At 38.0% G+C, this 24,650-nt stretch overlaps 1 protein-coding gene across 10 annotated transcripts in view; it reads left to right on the top strand.

Moving 5' to 3' along the window:
• The window catches only part of ATRX (ATRX chromatin remodeler), a 357,519-nt gene that overhangs the window by 204,312 nt on the left and 128,557 nt on the right, over positions 1-24,650 (top strand). For all 10 annotated transcript variants that reach the window (XM_053579351.1, XM_053579357.1, XM_053579356.1 and 7 more), the window contains 4 exons: positions 812-953; positions 2,193-2,302; positions 3,651-3,797; positions 3,947-4,124. In XM_053579351.1, the coding sequence (XP_053435326.1) occupies positions 812-953; positions 2,193-2,302; positions 3,651-3,797; positions 3,947-4,124 (577 nt within the window). The remainder of the gene's footprint in view (positions 1-811; positions 954-2,192; positions 2,303-3,650; positions 3,798-3,946; positions 4,125-24,650) is intronic.

Here is a 24,650-nt window from a genome sequence, read left to right as displayed (position 1 = left end):
TTGTTGCCCTTGGTTAGTGTTCTGTGGCATCATAGCTTGCAGCAACCTCAAACTCTTAGCCTCAAGTTGGTCTCTTGACTCAGCCTCCCAAGTAGCTAGGACTACAGGCCCTTGTCACAGTGCCAGGTTAGTTTTAGAGAGGGCGTCTCACTCTTGCTCAGGCTGCTCTGGAACTCTTGTGGTCAAGCAATAGAGTGCTACAATAACAGGTGTGAGCCCTTTGAGCTTGTAGTTCTGAAACCATTGTTTTTAAATGTTTTTCCTTTTTACAACATTTACAGTGTTTTTCAGTGGGAGTCATGTTGACATTTTAAGTGGGACAGTTCTTGTTTGAGGCTGTCTGTCACATTATATTACATTTTATATTTACCTTCCTTCCTGCTACATTAAATGCCCTAACCAATAGTGACATCCTTAAATGCTCTTGCACTTTTTTTGTCCTCTGGAACAGTAGAGTTATTCCTTGTTCAAACTGCATTTCTATTTAAATTTTAATGGTAGTGCCATAGATTAGATCTTAGCACTTACTGTTTTTACAACTCTACCTAACACATATGTGTTTTGACATCCTGGGTGATAACCATTGAGCTAAATTATGGGTATTACCACAGGTGATTTAAAGTACTGTGGAGGTTTTTGATTTTGCAAAAGATATTAACTTGTACTCTATCCTGGCTTTACTGAACCAATATATTGGATGTGTGGTGTTGGAGTAAAAGCATCTATTATTTGGAGAGTCTCCCTTGGTAAGACTGACCATTGCTTGAAAGATTTCTATGAAGTTAAGTATCAACAACTCCCTTTCTTATAGGTAATAGAAATTGAAGATGCTTCACCCACCAAGTGTCCAATAACAACCAAGTTGGTTTTAGATGAAGATGAAGAAACTAAAGAACCTTTAGTGCAGGTTCATAGAAATATGGTAATCAAATTGAAACCTCATCAAGTAGATGGTAAGAAACTATTATTAGATGATCAATAATTTTTAGTTAAATTTTACCAGTAGTTGGGTATGACACAGAATGTGTGCCTTATATTGTGCTAAGCAAAGGAGGTAGAATGGTGAGCAAAAATACACAATCCCTGTGCTCTTACGGAACTTACATGCAAACAAGGAAAAACAAAATAGGGTGATTGCAAACAGAATGAGTATAATAAAAGGGGAAGGAAGTGCTACTTACAAATGGGTGTGTGTATATGTGTGTATATATATGTGTGTTTTGAGACAGAGTCTCATTACATCGCCCTCAGTAGAGTGCCGTGGCGTCACAGGTCACAGGAACCTCCAACTGTTGGGCTTAAGCAATTTTCTTGCTTCAGCCTCCCAAGTAGCTGGGATTACAGGCACCTGCTACAGCGCCCAGCTATTTTTTTGTTGCAGTTATCATTATTGTTTAGCTGGCCCAGACCGGGTTCGAACCCTCCAGCCTCGGTGTATGTGGCTGACACTGTAACCACTGTGCTATGGGCACTGAGCCTACAAATGGGTATATTTTACAAGTTGATTTCACCTACTCTTCAGTGGTTTGCTAAGGACAGATGAGGATAGGAAGAGGTACAGTTAGCTAAAAGCCTAAAAGCCTTCTTCAGGAAATGCTATTTTTGCATTTTTAGGTATGTTTTTAAATAATGTTCCTACAGTGATATTAGAAAGACACCAAACTATCCCTGTCCCTCTGCTTTGTTAGAGTAGAATCAGTAAGTCAGTTTTAAGTGTTCATGTGAATTAATTCATAAGGGAAGTTCCCATTTCTTGGGTTGCCAGAACCTGTTCCTGCTGTCTTTACTATTGAATAAAGTGAGAAATGATAAATTATCTCCTGGGTTTTTTTTTGACTGAATAAATAAACTTAAAGGTATATTTGATAAGAAGAAGCTGATTTCGTCTTCAAATAAAGTTTCTATTTTAGTGTTTTCTTATTATTTCTTTGACCTGTGCCAGAGAATGCAGAATGTCTGTTTTTATAGCTTAGATAAGATGAATGAAGGAAAGCCAACCTGTTGTGTGTTTGTGTTCACTTATATCTAGTTTACTATAGTAGAAAAATAACCCCATTTACATTTAAGATATTTTTTAGTTCAATTTTTTAAACTACTATTCCTTAGGAGTTTTTGTTGTGAATGTTGTGTTTATAAAGGAAGATTTTTAACTTGGACCTTTAAATTAAACTTAATGAAGCTGTCATTTTTAGGTGTTCAGTTCATGTGGGATTGTTGCTGTGAGTCTGTGAAAAAAACCAAGAAATCTCCTGGTTCAGGATGCATTCTTGCTCACTGCATGGGCCTTGGTAAGACTTTACAGGTAAGAAAAAAAGACTGTGAAAGTATCCTAGTTTTGTGCATACATTAATATACATTGGGTTTTATTATGTTTCAGGCACAGTTGTAAGAGCTGAAGATAAAGTAATGAACAAGAATAACAAGATCTCTCTTCAAGAAGCTTATATTCTAGTGGAGGAGAGAGCTGCTAATAAAATATGAAATATATACTTTCAGAAAAGAAGTGTTAAGGGACGATATTGAATTAGAGAAGGCATCTTTTAGGAGTAATGTTTGTGTAGAGTTCTTAATGAAGTTAGGCAGTGGGGAGTTACAGATATGGCCAGTGACAACTACAGAGATGGAGGTGAAAATTAACTTTACAACTTAATAGTCTATCATGCTACAGGAATGAGAGAATATTTTTTTCACTATTAAAACTGTATTTCCAAATAATAGTGGTTGTCCCAGAGATGTGAAATTAGTGAGTATAGAGGTAATTTTAAATCATGAGGTAATTATAGATTCAGTGAGTCAGAACATGTTCAAATGGAAAAGTTCTGTTTAACACAATTCTCTTCTAAATTGGCAGTGGTATTTTCTTTCTTCCTTCCCCTTCCTCCTTTCCCCTTCCCCTTTGTCCCTTCTCCCTTCCTCCTTCCTTTCCCTTCACTTCCCTTCCCTTTTCCTTTTCCCTTTCCCTTTTCTTTCCCTTTCCTTTCTTTCCCTTTTCCCTTCCCCTTCCTTTTTTTGTGAGGCAGAGTCCCATATGCAGTCACCCTGGTTAGAGTGCTGTGGCTCACAGCAACCTCAAACTCATGGGCTCAAGTGATCCCCTTGCCTCAGCCTCCTAAATAGCTGGGACTACAGGTGCCCTCCACAATACCCAGCTAATTTTTCTATTTTCAGTAGAGACGGGGTCTCAACTCTTGCTCATGCTGGTCTCAAACTCCCCAGCTCAAGCAGTCCACCCGCCTTGGCTTCCCAGATTACAGATGTGATTACAGGTGTGAGCCACTGCACTTGGTGGCAGTAGTGTTTTCTGGAAGGCTATAGGGACACTCCTTGGAGATGAGGGACTTAGTAGCTGTGTTGGTATGGTTGTATCTTATTCATATTGATTATAGAATTATGGAGCTTTAGCATAAGAAAGGCCTTATGAATCACTTAGTCAAACTTTATCATTTTAATATGATATCTTTCCCTATACTTTGCCTGGTTTGGAAATTACAACTTTTTGGTGGGTGGTTTTATTGTTTAAAGCAAAACAAAGCTTATTAAGATGTAAGAGTACTTTATTTATTAACTTTATTGTGTGTATAATACACAATAAATATGTTCACTTGAATATTTAAATATAATGAAGATGGCAAATTAATCTTTTTTTGTAGGTGGTAAGTTTTCTTCATACAGTTCTTTTGTGTGAGAAATTGGATTTCAGCACAGCATTAGTGGTTTGTCCTCTTAATACTGCTTTGAATTGGATGAATGAATTTGAGAAGTGGCAAGAGGGATTAAAAGATGATGAGAAGCTTGAGGTATCATATTTTAAATATTTTCTTTTAAAATATTTGTATGAAATTCATATAAAGATTTTAATTGCCAATAATGTGCATTCCAATGAGAGTATTTAGTATTCATACATTTTTAATAGGTACTTTTAAAAATCCTTATTTTCCCAACAAAGGTCTCTGAATTAGCAACTGTGAAACGTCCTCAGGAAAGAAGCTACATGCTACAGAGGTGGCAAGAAGATGGTGGTGTTATGATCATAGGCTATGAGATGTACAGAAATCTTGCTCAAGGAAGGAATGTGAAGAGTCGGAAACTTAAAGAAATATTTAACAAAGCTTTAGTTGATCCTGGTAAGATATTAACAGGCGCTGATATAAAGAAGTAAATTGAATGAAAAGATTGTTTATATTTTCTTTAACAAATAGTAATTGAGCAGCTACTAAACAGGTGGTCTTTGTTTATGCTTCAGGTTTTTGCCTTTTTAAAATTATTAGTATTTCAATAAGATAAAATCACTTTTAATGTTGCCAGCTATTCAGAATTTGTTTGCTGAATCTAAAAGTATTTGGGGTTTTCAGGGGATACCTTGTAAATAATTTAAAAAGCATCAGATGCCTGGGTCGTAGTTGAAGAGTCTTTCAACTTTCTGAATATCAGGTGATGAGAACTCTTTCCACTCTCTGAAAAACAATTCTTAAGTCTTTCAGTAGTCTTTACATTATTAGAAGAATTGCTGCTTGCACATCTCCTGTCTTCTTAAGGACCACCAATATGGTTAATAATTGTAGTACTGTTAGGGTGGCGCCTGTGGCTCAGTTGGTAAGGCGCCGGCCCCATATACCGAGGGTGACGGGTTCAAACCCTGCCCCGGCCAAACTGCAACCAAAAAATAGCCGGGCGTTGTGGTGGGCGCCTGTAGTCCCAGCTACTCGGGAGGCTGAGGCAAGAGAATCGCTTAAGCCCAGGAGTTGGAGGTTGCTGTGAGCTGTGTGAGGCCACGGCATTCTACCGAGGGCCATAAAGTGAGACTCTGTCTCTACAAAAAAAAAAAAATAATAATAATTGTAGTACTGTTAATCCTTACATGATAGTAATCTGATGTGAAGGCCGAATATTTAATTTTTTTCCCACTTGGAAAAGCAACAAGTTGTACTATCTATAAAACTAAAAATAAATTTAATATTACTAATTTGCGTGTATAATTTGTTCTTCAAATATTCTTTTGTCTCATTATATTACTTTTAAGATACTATTGAGGCTTTATACCAAAGTATCTCTGCCATTGTAAACTTAAAGTCTAAGTTTGTCTTTTTCCTTTTTTTTTATGGCACACAGTCTCACTATGTTGCCCTTGGTAGAGTGCTGTGGCGTCACAGCTCACAGCAACCTTAAACTCTTGGGCTTAAGCGATTCTCTTGCCTCAGCCTCCTAAGTAGCTGGGACTACAGGTGCCTGATACAACACCCGGCTGTTGTTGTTATTGTTGCTTAGCAGGCGCCAACTGGGTTCGAACCCACCAGCCCTCAGGCATATGGCCAGTGCTTTAACCAGTGAGCTATGGGCGCCAAGCCAGTTGGTCTTTTTCTTATTATTAAAGTAGGTATCTAAAAATCTTGTGGTTGGTTTATTTTTGGAGAACTACAAGCTAGTGACTGCCACCACTGCAGCAGGTATTTTACATGATTTCCTTGGAACAACTGAAAATAGTTTCAGGTTCTTAGTGTGCCTATTTTTTTAATAGGAAATTAAGAAAAAAAAGAAATTAAAGGGTAACTTTTATTGTTTCCATGTTTTATTATTTGGTGGCATTTTAGTAAATGTTTTATTTTGGAGTTCTGAAAAAAAGCCTAGAAACTTCCCTTATACTCTGCAACCAGTTCCCTCATTGTTAACATTTTACATTGCCATGGTCGATTTTTCAAAACTAAGAAATTGACACATTGTTGGCTTGTTATTATTAACTAAACTCCACTGTTTATCTGAATTTCACCAATTTTTTCCATCCAGGGTACCACATTGCATTTACCTGTCATATCTGCAGTGTCTTGTGATATATGACTGTTTCCCAGTCTTTATTTGTAATTTTCTCAGATGTCTTGAGGAATAATGTATAGGTAGATATTCTGTAGAGTGTTCATTAATCTGAATATATAGTTTTTCTTGTGATTAGAAAGAGGTTATAGCTTTTGAACGAATACACCCTGTTTCCCCGAAAATAAGACAGTATCTTATTTTAAGGTGTGCTCCCAAAGAGGCGCTAGGTCTTATTTTCAGGGGACATATTATCTTTCCTGTAAGTAGGTCTTATTTTCAGAGGATGTCTTATTTTCGGGGAAACAGGGTATAAGAAGTACCCTTTTGCCATGTATCAGGTGATAAAACACGTCCACAGATGGCATCACAGATGATATTCACTTTCATCACTTGGTTAAAATAGTGTTTGCCCAGTTTTTCTCCTATAGAGTTGCTACTGTTACCCACCCCTACACTATTCATTGGAAGCCAGTCAATAAATTAAGCCTACTCAAATGGGAGGATACCAGAAATTAACCTCCATCTCCTAAAGTGGGCAGTGTGTACACATATTTGGATTTTTTTTTCTTCTCTTTTCCTTTTTTTTTTTTTAGTCAGAGTCTCAAGCTGTCATCCTGGGTAGAGTGCTATGGCATCACAGCTCACAGCAACTTCCAACTCCTGGGCTTAAGTGATTCTCTTGCCTCAGCCTCCCATGTAGCTGGGACTACATACAGGTGCTGGTGCAATGCCTGGCTATTTTTTGCTTGTAGTTGTTTGCCAGGCCAGGCTGGATTTGAACCCGCCAGCTCTGGTGTATATGGCTGGCGCCTTAGTTGCTTGAGCTACAGGTGCTGCCTGGATTTTTTTTTCTTTAAGAAAGATGTATCCTTCTTATCCGTTTATTCGCTCACTGATTTATATCAATATAGACTCATTTATTTTTAGCTTATATGTTGAATATTAATACTACATTATTAATTTTAGTTCTCAAATCGTTGCATTTTGGCTGTAGGGAGCTCTTTTTAATCTAGTTCTAGTACCCTTTGATATGCTTCCATCCTTTAAGGTTTTGAGCACTTTATTACTTTCTAGTACTACAAGATGCTCCAGGTTCATGTTATATTTTCCCAGCCCTGGGATCAGTCATTTCTTCAAGATGATGCTGTGCTTCCTTTTATAGAAAATTGAATTTACACATCATGATCTGGGCACTGAAGTGTCATTACTACTAGGTCCTTTCAGTGAACAGAGCTAAATAATATGTGTATGCTAATCCATGAATCTGTGTGTGTGTGTGTGTATGTGTGTATGCATATATTAAACTAAATATGATTTAATAATAGTGTTTTTCACCGTAACCCAGTACCACAGGGTTCATTTACCTGCCTTTTTTTTTTAATAATCTGTAACTTGCCGTTACAGCAGTGAGGATCCTGGCTCCCACTATTCACTGTCCATTTACTTATTTAATCTTCCTCATTATACATGTAGTTTCAGATTCGCCAATCCATACCTCTGTGAGAATCAAATTTGCCAACTAAAATACAATGTTTTTTATGATTGCTTTTGTCTTTGGCTTTATAATTTCTAGTTAAGACATGATTTTCCAGTTCCTATATTGTATTGTTTGTGTGTATTAAGTTATTTTTTGGAATGCAGTGTTTAAGTGGGTTAGAGTAGAATGGAGTTAATCTTTTTATGATCTCATTGCTGTAATTGTCTTTTTTGTTTCATAAAGCAACTAATTTAATTATTTACCTTATTTTAATCATTCTAAGCATTTATCATTCATAGCGGTAACCTGAGTGTTAGTGTGTATCTTCCCATGTAGAATTTAATGGTTAGAGCTTTTTTAAATTGTGGTAAAACACTTATAACATAAAATTCACCATTTCACCATTTTAAAGTGTAAAATTGAGTGGTATTTAATATATTCACAGTATTGTATAACCATCACAATTATTCCATTGAATTCTAGGAGAGCATTTCCTTAACCTTGAAAAGAAGTCCTATGCCTATTAGTAAGTCACTCTCAAATGGCCATGCTCCACCCCCATCCTTTGGCAACTACTAATCTGTTTTCTGTCTCTATGGAGTGGCCTATTCTGACCATTAATTAAAATATTTCTGGACATTTCATGAAGATGGAATCATTTCATGAAGATTGAATCTTCTTTGACTTAGCTTAATATTTTCAAGGTTGATCCACATTGTAGCATGTATCAGTACTTCATTTCTTTTTTTTCACTATGAAATAATATTCCATTGTATTGGGTAATAACCACATTTTGTTTTTCTGTTCATCAGTTGATGGACATTTGAGTTGCTTACACTTTTTGGCTACTATGAATAATACTTATTTTCTTTTTTTTGTTGTTGGGGATTTGTTGAGGGTGCAGTACACCAGGTTACACTGGTTCCATTTGTTAGGCAAAGTCCATCTTGAAATCATGTCTTACCTCCAGAAGGTGTGGCACACACAAAGGCCCCACCCACCTCTCTCCTTCCCTCTCTCTGCTCTTCCTTTTCCCACCACTCCCTCCTCCTTTCTCTCTCTGCTCTCCTCTTCCCCCACTCCCACCGTGTTCTTAATTATCATTAATTGTTCTTATATCAAAATTGAGTACATAGGATTCATGCTTCTCCATTTATCTGATGCTTTAGTAAGAATAATGTCTTCCACTTTAATCCAGGTTAATACGAAGTATTTAAAGTCTCCGTTTATTTTAATGGCTGAATAGTATTCCATGGTGTACATATAGCACAGCTTGTTAATCATTACTGGGTTGGTGGGCATTTAGGCTGTTTCCACATTATGGCGATTGTAAATTGAGTTGGAGTAAACGGTCTAGTGTAAGTGTCCTTATGATAAAAGGATTTTTTTCCTTCTGGATAGGTGCCCAGAAATGAGTTTGCAGGATCAAATGGGAGGTCTAGCTTGAGTGCTTTGAGGTTTCTCTATACTTTCTTCCATAAAGGTTGTACTAGTTTGCAATACCACTAGCAGTGTAAAAGTGTTCCCTTCTCTCCACATCCACACCAGCATCTGCAGTTTTGAGATTTTATGATGTGGGCCAGTCTCACTGGGGTTAGATGGTATCTCAGGGTGGTTTTGATTTGCATTGCTCTAATAGATAGGGATGATGAACAATTTTTCATGTTTGTTAGCCATTCGTCTGTCTTCTTTAGAGAAGGTTCTATTCATGTCTGTTGCCCATTGATATATGGGATTATTGGCTTTTTTCATGTGGATTAATTTGAGTTCTCTATAGATCCTAGTTATCAAGCATTTGTCAGATTCAAAATATGCAAATATACTTTCCCATTGTGTAGGTTGTCTCTTTGCTTTGGTTGTTGTCTCCTTAGTTGTACAGAAGCTTTTCAGTTTAATGAAGTCCCATTTGTTTATTTTTGTTGTTGTTGCAATTGCCATGGCAGTCTTCTTCATGAAGTCTTTCCCTAGGCCAACATCTTCCAGTGTTTTTTCCTATGCTTTCTTTGAGGATTTTTATTGTTTTATGCCTTAAATTTAAGTCCTTTATCCATCTTGAATCAATTTTTGTGAGTGGGGAAAGGTGTGGGTCCAGTTTCAGTCTTTTACATGTGGGTATCCAATTCTCCCAACACCATTTATTGAATAGGGAGTCTTTCTCCCAAGGCATGTTCTTTGGTTTATCGAAGATTAGGTGGTTATAAGATGTTAGTTTCGTTTCTTGGTTTTCTATTCGATTCCAAGTGTCTGTGTCTCTATTTTTGTGCCAGTACCATGCTGTCTTGAGCACTATGGCCTTGTAGTACATACTAAAATCTGGTATGTTGATGCCCCCAGCTTTATTTTTATTACTGAGAACTGCCTTAGCTATACGGGGTTATTTCTGCTTCCATACAAAACGCAGAATCATTTTTTCCAAATCTTGAAAGTATGATGTTGGTATTGTAATAGGAATGGCATTGAATAGGTAGATTGCTTTGGGAAGTATAGACATTTTAACAATGTTGATTCTTCCCAGCCTTGAACATGGTATGTTCTTCCATTTGTTAATATCCTCTGCTATTTCCTTTCTGATAATTTCATAATTTTCTTTATAGAGGTCTTTCACCTCCTTTGTTAGGTATATTCCTAGGTATTTCATTTTCTTTGAAATTATGGTGAAGGGAGTTGTGTCCTTAATTCGCTTCTCATCTTGACTTTTATTGGCGTGTACAACGGCTATTGACTTGTGGACACTGATTTTGTATCCTGAGACATTACTGTATTTTTTTGATGACTTCCAGGAGTCTTGTGGTTGGGTCTTTGGGATTCTCTAAGTATGAGATCATGTCAGCAAAGAGGGAGAGTTTGACCTCCTCTGCTCCCATTTGGATTCCCTTTATTTCCTTGTCTTGCCTGATTGTATTGGCTAGAACTTCCAGCACTTTGTTGAATAGTAAAGGTGACAGAGGACAACCTTCTCTGGTTCCAGTTCTAAGAGGAAAAGCTTTCAGTTTAACTCCATTCAGTAAAATATTAGCTGTGGGTTTGTCATAGATAGCTTCAATGAATTTCAGAAATGTGACACCTATGCCTATACTCTTCAGTGTTCTAATTAGAAAAGGATGCTAGAATTTATTGAATGCTTTTTCTGCATCTGTTGAGAGGATCATATGGTCTTTATTTTTGCTTCTGTTAATATGGTGGATAACGTTTATTGACTTGGGTATGTTAAACCAGCCTTGCATCCCTGGGATGAAACCTACTTGATCATGATGTATGACTTTTTTGATGATAAGCTGTAATCTATTGGCTAAGATTTTGTTGAGATTTTTGAATCTGTATTCATTAGTGAAATTGGTGAGGAATTCTCCTTTTTATTTGGGTCTGTTCCTGGTTTTGGTATCTGGGCGATGTTTGCTTCGTAGAGCGTGTTGGGGGAAGATTCCTTCCTCCTCGTCGTTTTGGAATAATTTCTGCAGTACAGGAGTAAGCTCTTGAAGGTTTGATAGAATTCTGGTGTGAAGCCATCTGGACCAGGGCATTTTTTTATTGGAAGCTTTTTTACTGTTTCTTTAATCTCAGTGCTTGAAATTGGTCTGTTCAGGAGCTGTATTTCTTCCTGGCTAAGTCTAGGGAGAGGGTGCAATTTCAAATATTGATCCACGTCCTTCACATTGTCCAATTTCTGGGCATAGAGTTTCTGGTAGTATGCAGAGATGATCTCTTGTACCTCTGTGGCATTAGTTGTTATTTCCACTTTATCATTTCTGATTGAGGTTACTAGAGATTTTACTTTTCTATTTCTAGTTAGTCTGGCCAAAGGTTTATCTATTTTATTTTTTCAAAAAACTAACTACTTGTTTCATTCATTTTCTGAATGATTCTTTTGTTTTCAATTTCATTGATCTCTGATTTGATTCTGGAGATTTCTTTTCTTGTACTGACATTAGGCTTAGATTGTTCTTCTTTTTCCAACTCCATAAGATGGCTTGGGAGTTTGTTGATGTGCTCTCTTTCTGTTTTTCGAACGTAGGCATCTAAAGAGATAAATTTTTCTCTCAAAACTGCTTTTGCAGTATCCCACGGGTTTTGCTAGTTTGTGTCATCATTGTTGTTATGCTCAAGGAAGTTAGTGATTTCCTGTTTTATTTCTTCCTGCACCCAAGTGTCATTTAACAGAAGGTTTTTTAATTTCCATGCCTTTGTGTGGGTTCGAACGTTTTTGTTAGAGTTGAGTTCCGCCTTTGGTGCCGTATGGTGTGAGAAAATACAAAGTAAAATTTCAGTTCTTTTGATTCTGTTGAGGTTTTTTTGTGTCCTAGGATATGATCAATTTTGGAGAATGTTCCGTGGGGCGATGAGAAGAACGTATATTCTTTATCTTTGGGATGGAGTGTTCTATATGCGTCTATCAAGCACAGTTGTTCTAGGGTATCATTTAAATCTCTTATATCTTTGTTTAATTTCTGTTTAGAGAATCTGTCCAGCTCTCTAAGAGGAGTGTTAAAGTCCTGTTATTGTGGTATTATCGGATATCATATTGCTCAGACTGAGTAAGGTCTGTTTCAAGAATCTGGGAGCATTTAAATTGGGTGCATAAATATTTAGACTTGAAACGTCTTCTTGTTGTATTTTTCCCTTGACTAATATAAAGTGACCATCTTTGTCTTTTTTGACTTTAGTTGCTTTAAGTACACATGTATTTGAAAATAAGATAGCAACTCTTCTTTTCTTCTGAATTCCATTTGCCTGAAAATTTGTCTTCAAACCCTTAAGTCAGAGTTTTAATTTATCTTTTAAAGCCAGGTGTGTTTCCTGCAGACAGCAAATGAATGACTTGTGTTTTTTAATCTGGTCAGCCAATCTTTGCCTCTTTAGTGGGGAATTTAAGCCATTAACATTTATTGAGATAATTGATAAGTGTGGTAGTGTTCTATTCATCCTATTTTGTGAGAGCCCATTGCTTAGTTTTATCTTTTGCATCAGTGTGGAAGTTAGGTTCTGTCCTTTAATTGCTGAGTTCTTACTTTGCTCTTGATCTATTGTGATGGTCAGTGTGTAGAACAGGTTGAAGTATTTCCTGTAGAACTGGTCTTACTGTGGCGAATTTCCTCAATGTTTTAGATCAGTAAATGATTTGATTTTTTCCGTCTATTTTAAAGCTTAGCTTAGCAGGATATAGAATTCTGGGCTGGAAATTGTTCTGTTTAAGTAGATTAAAGGTAGATGACCATTGTCTTCTTGCTTGGAAAGTTTCATTAGAGAAGTCCGCAGTCACCCTGATGGATTTGCCCCCGTAGGTCAACTGGCGCTTACTCCTGTCAGCTTGAAGAGTCTTTTCTTTTGTCTTGACTTTGGACAGGTTCATCACAATGTGTGTCTTGGAGAAGCTCGGTTAGAGTTGAGGCAACATGGAATCCAATATGCCTCTGAAAGGAGTGTGTCAGTATCTTTGATGGTATTTGGAAAATTTTCATTTATAATATTCTGTAGAGTGGCTTCCATTCCCCTGGTGCTTTTAAGTCCCCTTCTGGGATACCTATATCTCATATGTTTGAATGCTTCATAAAGTCCCATAATTCTGTCAGCGAACGTTCTTCTTTCTTCTCTTCTTTTTTGCGTCTTTAACTATCTGAGTTATCTCAAGAGCTTTGTCCTCTACCTCTGAGGTTCTTTCTTCTGCATGATCTAATCTGTTGTTGATAATTTCTATCGCATCTTTAAGTTCCCTAATTGACTGCTCCAGGTACTTCAGCTTTGTTATATCCTTTCTATATTCTTCCTGTCATTCATCTCTTATTTGAGTTTGTTTTTTGATTTCCTTTCGGTTATTTTCTACTTTATCAGCAGTTTCGTTCATTGTTTCCATCATTTTCTTCCTTGTTTTCATTATGTGTATTCTAAATTCCCTTTCTGTCATTTCTAACATTTCTTTATAGGTGGAATCCTTTGCCGTAGCTGCCTCATGGTCCCTTGGAGGGGTTGCTCTGGAGTGGTTCGTCATGTTGCTAGGAGTTTTCTGCTGATTGTTCCTGATGAATGATTTCTTTTATCTGTTTCTTTGCCCTAATTTTCCTTTCACTTCCTCTTGCTCTTTAAGTTCCCCTGCCCCTGGACTAGGTTTTTTTTTTTTTATTGTTGGGGATTCATTGAGGGTACAATAAGCCAGGTTACACTGATTGCAATTGTTATGTAAAGTCCCTCTTGCAATCTTGTCTTGCCCCATAAAGTGTGACACACACCAGGGCCCCACCCCTCTCCCTCCGTCCCTCTTTCTGCTTTTCCTCTTCCCCATGACCTTAATTGTCATTAATTGTCCTTATATCAAAGTTGAGTACATAGGATTCATGTTTCTCTATTCTTGTGATTCTTTACTAAGAATAATGTCTTCCACTTCCATCCAGGTTAATACGAAGGATGTAAAGTCTCCATTTCTTTTAATAGCTGAATAGTATTCCATAGTATACATATACCACAGCTTGTTAATCCATTCCTGGGTTGGTGGGCATTTAGGCTGTTTCCACATTTTGGCGATTGTAAATTGAGCTGCAATAAACAATCTAGTACAAGTGTCCTTAGGATAAAAGGATTTTTTCCTTCTGGGTATATGCCCAGTAATGGGATTGCCAGATCAAATGGGAGGTCTAGCTTGAGTGCGTTGAGGTTTCTCCATACTTCCTTCCGGAAAGGTTGTACTAGTTTGCAGTCCCACCAGCAGTGTAAAAGTGTTCCCTTCTCTCCACATCCACGCCAGCATCTGCAGTTTTGAGATTTTGTGATGTGGGCCATTCTCACTGGGGTTAGATGATATCTCAGGGTTGTTTTGATTTGCATTTGTCTAATATATAGAGTTGATAAACATTTTTTCATATGTTTGTTAGCCATTCGTCTGTCATCTTTAGAGAAGGTTCTATTCATGTCTCTTGCCCATTGATATATGGGATTGTTGGCTTTTTTCATGTGGATTAATTTGAGTTCTCTATAGATCCTAGTTATCAAGCTTTTTTCTGATTGAAAATATGCAAATATCCTTTCGCATTGTGTAGGTTGTCTCTTTGCTTTGGTTATTGTCTCCTTAGCTGTACAGAAGGTTTTCAGTTTAATGAAGTCCCATTTGTTTATTTTTGTTGTTGTTGCAATTGCCATGGCAGTCTTCTTCATGAAGTCTTTCCCCAGGCCAATATCTTCTAGTGTTTTGCCTATGCTTTGTTTGAGGGTTTTTATTGTTTCATGCCTTAAATTTAAGTTCTTTACCATTTTGAATCAATTTTTGTGTGGACTAGTGTTTTGATGTGTCCTTTTGGTACAGGACCAGAAGGATGAGACGGTTGATGAGCAAGAAGGGATAAAAGAAAGAAAAAGAAAGAAAGTAAGAAAAGAAAAAAGAGAAAGGAGAGGGGGTAGGTAAAAGGGAATATTGACAAAGAGAAGAGAGGCACATAAGGAGGGAGACAGAGCAATATAGGTGTACAGAAGGTTATTTTGACCCAACCTTAAAAAAACCCCGACCTCTGGGAGTACCCAGTTGGGTGGTTCCCTTGAGGTTAGCACCTATTTGTAACCTATTCCAACACAGTACCCCACCTCCACCAAGTAGAGAGGCAAGGCTAAAATGCTATAAATTAAACCAAAACAAGCAATCAGAAAAGTTTACAGGATAAAATTGGGGGAAAAAAACAAATAATAGGGGTAGAAACACTAGCAAAAATGAAGTTCTAATTATTGAAAAAGGCAACAATGGGAAATTGTGTTTAAGCTAGAAAAACAGAGAAAGGAAAGAAAGAAAAAAATAAAGGAAAAATCTATAGGCAAAAGGTTGAAATTAAAAAACAGAACAACATCAACAACAACAAAAAAGCAGTATATATATGTTGCTGAATATTGTCTGGGCAACAGGTGATCTTCTGAGGTATGAGTTGTTAATCACAGTGCTGATATGACTGGAGGCCTCTGCTGATTTCTTGAACCCCACAGAGTGGAGAGCCGAAATCTCTCCTCAGCCCTCTTAAAAGGCACTTTAAACTTCTAAACTTGGCTAAGCAGAAATTCCCAGGCAAGGTCTTGTCACTGGGATCACTGCTAAAGTGGCTATCTACTTAACCAGTGTGCCAGAACCGGTCTCAGTCTGCCCCTGAGGGCTAAGGCTGTAAGGCAGCTCAGTCCCCTCCTTTATGCTGCTCGGTCACTAGATTACTAGCTCCTGCCCGATCCTTCCTCTGCGACCCTGAGCAGTTCTCTCACAATGGCTCTGCGTGGCCCACAGCCGAACACTATTAGTTCGGTCTGGCTCTGCGGCTCAGTCTGGGGTTCTAGACAATGCCCAAAGTTCTCCGTACTCCTGCCCAAGGCAGTTCAATTGAATACCAAGTCCAGAAACACCAAAACAGCTTACAGTCTCACTGCTGCTGTACTTACAGCTGCCAGCGGGATTAGATCAAATGAACACAGGCAACCATTTGCCAGTTTTCCTCCTCTGCTTTTGTCCTCCTCTTGGGGTCCAGAAGTCTCTCACTGACTCCCTTTGTCCCTAAAGGGATGATTATAGGCAGATTCCACCAGCCAGAGATGCCTGGAGTCTTGTCTCCCCAGACTCACCGTGCCCAGTTACAAGGAAGCTGTTACTCGGCCACCATCTTGCCCCCACACCCATGAAAAATACTTCTATGAACATTCCCATGTAAGTTTTATTTAAGCATCTGTTTTTTGATTCTTTAGTGTATATACTTGGGAATGAAATTGCTGGGTCACATGTAACTCCATGTTTAACTTTATGAGGAAATGCCAGTTTTTTACATTGGGTGTAAAAAACATTTGATCTTACCAACAGGGTATGAAGGTTCACATTTTTCCACATCAATGACAAAACTTGTCATTATCTGTCTTCTTTATTATAGCCATCCTAATAGGTGTAAAGTGATATCTCATGGTGGTTTTGATTCACAGTTCCCTGGTGAATAATGGTGTCAAGAATTTTTTATGTACTTGTTCGTTATGTGTTTATCTTCTTTTTTTTTTTTTTTAATTTCAATAGACTCTAGGAAGTACCAGTGAAGTTTTGTTTTATCAATATTGTATAGTGGTCACGTTTGGGCATTTAGTGTACTTGTTAACTGTATGGTGCATTGTGCTCAATAGGTAACTTTTTATCCTTCACCCCCTTTCCCCTACCCCTTTTTGAGTCTCTAGTATCCATTATTCTACTCTGTGTGACCATGTGTACCCAGGCTTAGCTCCTACTTGTGAGAACATGTAGTATTTGATTTGCTGTTCCTGAGTTACTTTACTTAGGATAATGGCCTCCAATTCCATCCCCGTAGCTGCAAAAGACATTGTTTCATTGTTTTTAATGGCTGAGTAGTATCCCATGGTGTATGTATACTTACACCATCTCTTCTTTATCCATTCATCAGTTGATGGGCACTTAGTTTGATTCCATATCTTTATGATTGTGAATTATGCTGTGATAAACATGAATGCAGGTATCAAATCTACAGCTCATCAGGTTATAGTGGGACCTGCTCAACTCCCATTCCCCTGATCTGGCCACAGGCAGTAGGCCATACCAGCTTGGACAGTCCCAAGCATTCTGCCTTCATTTGGAGAAGCCTCCCCAGTCCATAAATTTCACCTGACAGAAACTCATAAGCCTCTCATCCCTCCCCTCGGAAACCGAGGTCTTGGGCACATCCTTTCCTGGTTCCCTTGAAGCAAAAGATGTCCTGCTCAGGTGTGATCCCATGTCATACTTATCTCTCATTTCTGACAATAGGGGCTTCATCCCCATTTGAGACCAGATTTCAAGTCTTCCCATATCCTTGATTAGTGTGTTTGAGTGCTAGGTGTTCTCAGGTCCCCTGAATTTAAGTGCTTTGATAGGGAGTGTTTGGCTTGTCCTAGGCTTCCTGTGGAACACTCAGGCAGGTCAGCAGGAGCACAGTGGGCTGGCTACTGGTGTAGGCATGCCCTTCTCTATGGGAGCAGCCTGATGGGCAGCTCTTGAGGAAAGCCAAGAGGTGCCAGGTTTGTGGACTGACTGCTCGTCAGTCCCATAGCTGCCCTCAGTTGCAGTGGCAGAACTTATCTTTAGGATACATGAGATTGCCCAGATTGCCTTCTCCCTCCCTGGCCTGGGAGTGTTCGCAATAGCACCGGATTCTGGGAAGGGCTTCTAGAATGGCTTTGCACCTCAGATGCCCTGAGTTCTGAAGCCTGTGGAAATGCATGTATATTCAAGCAGTGCCTGTGTGTGACCTCCGAGTAGCTTCCATGCTAGTCTAGAATCCTGTGGGCGTTGAGGAGCTCTTCTGTAGCTAAAATTGCAAAGGTCTCAGGAGGGCTGTGGAGCCTGAAGGGTCTCTAACTTATCCCTTCCCTGGGTCCAAGTTTGGGAGCTCTTTAAGGCTGTCAGCAACCTGGAGCAAGCAGTTCCATTTCTCTTTCTTTCACCCTGGGTATCTTCTGTCGCCTTTCTGTTATATTCAAATGTTCTTTCCTAGATGATCTATTTGAAGTTTGGGCATATAATTGGTATCTCAAAGAAGAAATGTGCACCTGCTGTCTGTAGTTAGCCATCCTTTGATCCGTGTTTATCTTCTTTGGAGAAATGTCTCTTCAAGTCTTTGGGCTATTTAGTAATTAGGTTATTTTTCTTCTTGTTATTGAGTTTTAAGAGTTCTTTATAGCTGGGTGCAGTGGCTCATGCCTGTAACTCCTAGCACTGTGGGAGGCTGAGGCGGGAGGATTGCTTGAGCTCGAGTTCAAGACTTGTCTGAGCTAGAGTTAGACCCCCAACTCCACAGCAAATAAAATACCCAGCTGGGTGTCATGGCAGATGCCTGTAATCTCAGTGACTCGGGAGGCTGAGGCAGCCTGAGTCTGAGGTTGCCTGTGTTAATGCCACTGTACACTGCTCAGGGTAGAGGGTGAGACTGGGTCTCAACAACAGCAACAAACAGAGTTTGTTCTATATTATGAATACTGTAACTGTAACACACTCACAAACACAATTTGCAAATACTTCCTCCCATTCTGTGAGTTGTCTGTTTTCTTTTGTTATATCATATTTCTATGCACAAATTTTAAAATTTTCCCTGTTTAATTCATCTAATTTTTCTTTTGTTGCTAGTGCATTTAGTGCACATCCAAGAATTCCTCGCTTAATCAAAGGTTATAGTTTTTTGCACCTTTTTAAAAAAATGTTTTATAGTTTTAGTCCGTACATTTATGTATATGATCCACTTTTAGTTAATTTTTGTGTATGGTATGAAGTCTCCAGCTTCATTTTTTCCATTTTGGTATCAAGTTGTCCAGCACCATTTGTTGAAAAGACTATTCTTTCTCCCTTGAAGGTTCTTGATACACTTGTTGAAAATAAATTGACTATAGATGTATGTATGTGTTTATTTCTTGACTATCAGTTCTACTCTGTTGATCTATATGTCTGTCCTTATGCCAGTATGACATTGCTTTAATTACTGTGGCTTTGAAGTAAATTGTGAAATTAGGAAGGGGTGAGTCCTATACCTTTAGTTTTCTTTCTCAAGGCGTTTTACTATTTGAGGTCCCTTATAATTTCATATGAATTTGAGTAGTAGCTTATATATTTCTGTAAATAAGCCAGCTGAGATTTTGCTTTGAATCTTGAGATCAATTTGGGGAGTATTGCCAACTCAGCAATACTAAATATCCCCGTCCATGCATATCCAATATTTTCCATCATTTAGATCTTTAATTTCTTTCCATGTTTGTAGTTTTTAGTATATAAGTCTTGCTCTTCTTTTCTTAAATTTATGCCTAAGCATTTTATTTATTTTGAGTCTTACCATAAATGAAATTGTTCTAATTTCATTTTTAGATTGTTCATTGTAAGCGTATAGAATAGAAATACAACAGATTTTTGTATATTGATTTTGTATCCTGAAGTTTTGCTGAGTCCACTTATTGTAAGTTCTAAGTTTTTTATGTTGTGTATTGCTTAGGTTTTTCTATTAAAAAGGTTGTATCATCTGTGAGTGGAGTTTACTTCTTCCTTTTCAATCCAGACAGCTTTTATTGTTCTTAACCTAATTGTACTTTCTATAACTTTATGTATAGTGTTGAATGTAAGTTGTGAGAACAGTTGTCTTGTTCTTGCTTTCCAGAAAATCTTTCATTCTTTCACCATTAAGTATGATATTAGCTGTGGGTTTCTAATAGACGTCTTTTATTAAATTCTGCATTGGGTTTTTTTTTATTTGTTTCTTTTGTTAACTTTTAAAAATAAGTAATTCAGGTTACCCTTGTTATAACCTAAGCAGGGCTTTGGTATCTCCATTCGGTTTTATTGGAAGTTCATTGTGAAACTGAGTATATAGGAGGACTGGAGATAGCTAGTCTACCATATATGGAAAATTATCTGCCCTGCCTCAAAAATCTCATATCCAGCAAACAAATTTATCCTTTTTGGAAAAAAGTATTGGTAATCCTTAAAGAACTCAAATTAGACTTCCCACGTAATCCCACAATCCCACTACTAGGCATCTACTCAGAAGAAAAAAAAATGTTTTTATCATAAGAACATTTGTATAGATTGTCATTTATTTTTTTATTGCTGCGGAATCTTTGAGGGTACAAAGAACCAGGTTACGTTGCTTGGATTTGTTAAGTAAAGTCCTACTTAAAATTGTGTCCCGCCCCCAAGAGGTGTGTCACACACCATCACCCCCCACCTGCCACCGTGTACTAGCATCAGTTGTTCTCATATCAGAATTAAGTACATTGGATTTCTTGCTTCTCCATTCTTGTGATGTTTTACTTAGAAGAATGTGTTTCAGCTCCATCTAGGTTAATACAAAAGATGTAAAGTCACCATGTTTTCTAGTGGCTGAATAGTATTCCATGGTAAACATCATATACCATAGTTTGTTAAACCATTACTGGATTGGTGGGCATTTAGGTTGTTTCCACAATTTGGCAATTGTAAATTGAGCTGTGACAAACAGTCTAGTGCAGATGTCCTTATAATAATTTTTTTTTCTTCTGGGTAGATGCTCAGTAATGGGATTGCAGGATCAAATGGGAGGTCTAGTTTGAGTTCTTTGAAGATTCTCCATATTTCTTCCCCAAAAGGTTGTATTAGTTTGCAGTCCCACCAGCAGTGTAAAAGTGTTCCCTTCTTTTTGCATCCATGCCAGCATTTGTGGCTTTGGGACATTGTGATGTGGGCCATTCTCACTGGGGTTAGGTGATATCTCATGGTGGTTTTGATTTGCATTTCTCTGATAATTAGTGACGATGAACATTTTTTCATGTGTTTTTTAGCCATTCGTCTTGTCTCCTTTAGAGAAGGTTCTATTCATCTCACTTGCCCATTGATATAAGGGCTTGTTGGCTCTTTTTGTATTGCTTAATTTGAGTTCTTTGTAGATTCTAGTTATCAGAATCAGCTTTTGTCCAATTGATAATATGCAAATATATTTTCCCATTCTGACAGTTGTCACTTTGCTTTGGTTGTTGTTTGTACAGAATCTATTCAGTTTAATTAAGTCTCATTTGCTTATATATATATATATATTTTTTTTTTTTTTTTGTTGTTGTTGTTGTTGTAGCAATTGCCACTGAAGTCTTCTTCATAAAGTTATTCCCCAGGCCAGTGCCTTCAAGTCTTCCTTCCTTCCTTCCTTCCTTCCTTCCTTCCTTCCTTCCTTCCTTCCTTCCTTCCTTCCTTCCTTCCTTCCTTCCTCCCTCCCTCCCTCCCTCCCTCCCTCCCTCCCTCCCCTGCCCTGCCCTCCCTTTCCTTCCTAAGTCATGAAACAATAAAAATCCACAATAAGAAAGTGTGGGGAGGCTCAGCACCTGTGGCTCAAGTGGCTAAGGCACCAGCCACACACACCTGAGCTGGCAGGTTCAAATACAGCCCAGGCCCGCCAAACAACAATGACAACTGCAACCAAAAAATAGCCGGGTGTTGTGGCGGGTGCCTGTAGTCCCAGCTACTTGGAAGGCGGAAGCAGGAGAATCTCTTGAGCCCAGGAGTTGGAGGAGTTTTTGTATTGCTTAATTTCAATTCCTTCCCTCCCTTTCCTTCCTTCCCTTTCCTCAAGCTGTCACTCTGGGTAGAGTGCTGTGGCATCACAGCTTACAGCAACCTCCAACTCCTGGGCTCAAGAGATTCTCCTGCTTCCGCCTTCCAAGTAGCTGGGACTACAGGCACCCGCCACAACACCCGGCTATTTTTTGGTTGCAGCTGTCATTGTTGTTTGGCGGGCCTGGGCTGTATTTGAACTTGCCAGCTCAGGTGTATGTGGCTGGTGCCTTAGCCACTTGAGCCACAGGTGCTGAGCCTCCCCACACTTTCTTATTGTGGATTTTTATTGTTTCATGCCTTAGACTTAGATCTATCATCCATCTTGAATCAATATTTGTGAGTAGATAAAGGTGTGGGTCCAGTTTCAGTCTTATATGTGGTTATCCAGTTCTCCCAGCACCATTTATCAAATAGGGAATTTTTCGCCCAGTGGATGTTCTTGTTTGGTTTGTCAAAGATAAGGTTTCATCTCATGGTTTTCTATTTGGTTCCAGATGTCTATGTCTCTATTTTTGTGCCAATACGATGCTATTTTGATCACCGTGGCCTTGTGGTACAGCCTAAAGTCTGGTATGCTGATGGCCCTGGCCTCGTTTTTATTACTAAGAATTGCCTTAGCTATATAGTTTTTTTCTTGGTTCCATACAAACCGAAGAATTACTTTTTCCAAGTCTTCAAAGTATGATGGTGATATTTTGATGGGAATGGCATTGAATCTGTAGATTGCTTTGGGAAATATAGACATTTTAACAGTGTTGATTCTTCCCAGTCACGAGCATGGTATGTTCTTCCATTTGTTTATATCTTCTGCTTTTTCTTTTCTTAGGGTTTTGTAATTATCTTCATAGAGGTCCTTCACTGGTTTTATTAAGTATATTGCTAGGTATTGCATTTTCTTTGAAGCTAATGTGAAGGGGATTATGTCCTTAATGAGCTTCTCATCCTGGCTGTTACTGGCATATACAAAGGCTACTGACTTGTGGATGTTCATTTTATTTCCTGGGACATTACTGTATTTTTTGATCACTTCTAGGAGTCTTGTGTTTGAGTCTTTGGGGTTCTCTATAAGATCATATCATCAGCAAAGAGGGAGAGTTTGACCTCCTCTGTTCCCACTGGATGCCCTTATTTCCTAATCTTGCCTGATTGATTGTATTAGCTAGAACTTCCAGTACTATGTTGAATAGTAGTGGTGAAAGAGGACAACCTTGTCTGGTTCCTGTTCTAAGTGGAAAAGCTTTCAGTTTTTCTCCATTCAGTAAAATCTTAGCTCTGGGTTTGTCATAGATCAGTTTAAGAAATGTGCCATCTATGCCGATACTCTTCAGTGTTCTAATTAGAAAAGGATGCTGGATTTTAACAAATTCTTTTTCTGCATTTACTGAGAGGATCATATGGTCTGTGTTTTGCCTCTGTTGATATGGTGAATAATGTTTATGGACTTGGCATATGTTAAACCAGCCTTGTATCCCTGGGATGAAACCTACTTGATCATGATGTATGACTTTTTTGATGATAAGCTGTAATCTATTGGCTAGAATTTTATTGAGAATTTTTACAACTATATTCATTAGTGAAATTGGTCTGAAGGTCTCCTTTTTAGTTGAGTATTTTCCTGGTTTTGGTATCAGGGTGATCTTTGCTTCGTAGAATATGTTGGGGAACATTCCTTCCTCCTCAATTTTTTTGGAATAATTTCTGCAGTACGGTGTAAGATCTTCTTTGAAGGTTTGATAGAATTCTGGTGTGAAGCCATCTGGACCAGGGCATTTTTTTGTTGGGAGATTTTTAATTGTTTCTTTGATCTCAGTGCTTGAAATGGTCTATTTCTTCATGGTTAAATGTAAGGAGAGGGTGTGATTCCACAAATTGATCCATTTCTTTCACATTGTCAAATGTCTAGGTGTAGAATTTCTGATAGTACTCAGAGATAATCTCTTGTATCTCTGTGACATCTGTTGTTATTTCCCCTTTATCATTTCTGATTGAGGTTACTAGAGATTTTACTTTTTTGTGTCTAGTCTGGCCAAACGTTTATGTATTTTATTGATGTTTTTTTCAATAAACCAGCTTTTTATTTCATTAATTTTCTGAATGAGTTATTTTCAATGTCATTACTTTGACTTAATTTTGGATATTTCTTTTCTGCTTGGTTTAGGGTTAGATTGTTCTTCTTTTTCCAATTCCATAAGATGGTTTGTGATGTACTCTCTATTTTTCAGATGTAGGCATCTAAAGCACTACATTTTTCTCTCAGGAAAGCTTTGGCTGTATCTCACAGATTTTGGTAGCTTATGTCTTCATTGTTGTTATGCTCAAGGAATTTAATTTCCTCTTTTATCTCTTCCTGCACCCAACTATCATTCAGCATAAGGTTGTTAAATTTTCATACCTTTGTGTGGGGATGCACGATTTTGTTGGAGTTGAATTCCACCTTTATAGCCTTGCTGTCTGAGTAGAGTCAAGATATAATTTCTATTTCTTTAATTTTACTGAGGTTTGATTTATATCCTTGGATGTGATCTAATTTTGAGTATATGCCATGGGTTGATGAGAAGAAAAGTATATTCTTTTGTTTTGGAATGGTGTATTCTCTATATGTCTATTAATCCCATTTGTTCTAGGGTCATGTTTAAAGTCCTTTGTATCCTTGTTTAGTTTCTGTTTAGAGGATCTGTCCAGTTCTGTCAAACGGGTGTTAGAGTCCCTGGCAATTATGGTGTTATGGAATACTGTATTCCTCAGACTAATTAAAGTCCGTTTCATAAATCTGGGAGCATTTAAGTTAGGTGCATAAATATTTAAAATTGAGATGTCTTCTTGTTTTATTATTTCTTTGACCAGTATAAAGTGTCCATCCTTGTCTTTCTTAACTGCTGTTGCTTTGAATCTGCTTTTTTCTGAGAATAAGATTGCAATCCCTCCTTTCTTCTGATTTCCATTTGCTTGAAGTACTGTTTTCCTTCCCCTAACCCCTAGTCTTGATTTATCCTTCAGGGCTAGGTATATCTTCTAGAGACAGCATATGGATGGCTTGTGCTTTTTTACTGAATAAGCCAACCTGTGCCTCTTCAGTGGGGAATTCAATGCATTGATGTTTATTGAGATTATCAAATGCGTGGTAGAATTTTATTCATGTTGTTATAAGAAAGTCTGTGATGTAATTTTTTTTTTGTGTGTGTGTCTTCTTTTTTCTTTCTTTCTTTTTTTTTTTTTTGTTATTGTTGGAGATTCATTCAGGGTACAATAAGCCAGGTTATACTGATTGCATTTGTTAGGTAAAGTCCCTCCTGCAATCATGTCTTGCCCCCAGAAGGTGTG

The sequence above is a fragment of the Nycticebus coucang genome, chromosome X, assembly GCF_027406575.1.
Source record: "Nycticebus coucang isolate mNycCou1 chromosome X, mNycCou1.pri, whole genome shotgun sequence".
Classification (NCBI taxonomy): domain Eukaryota; kingdom Metazoa; phylum Chordata; class Mammalia; order Primates; family Lorisidae; genus Nycticebus; species Nycticebus coucang.
The sequence above is the reverse complement of the archived record's forward strand: the minus strand, read 5'-3'. Positions and strand labels throughout refer to the sequence as shown.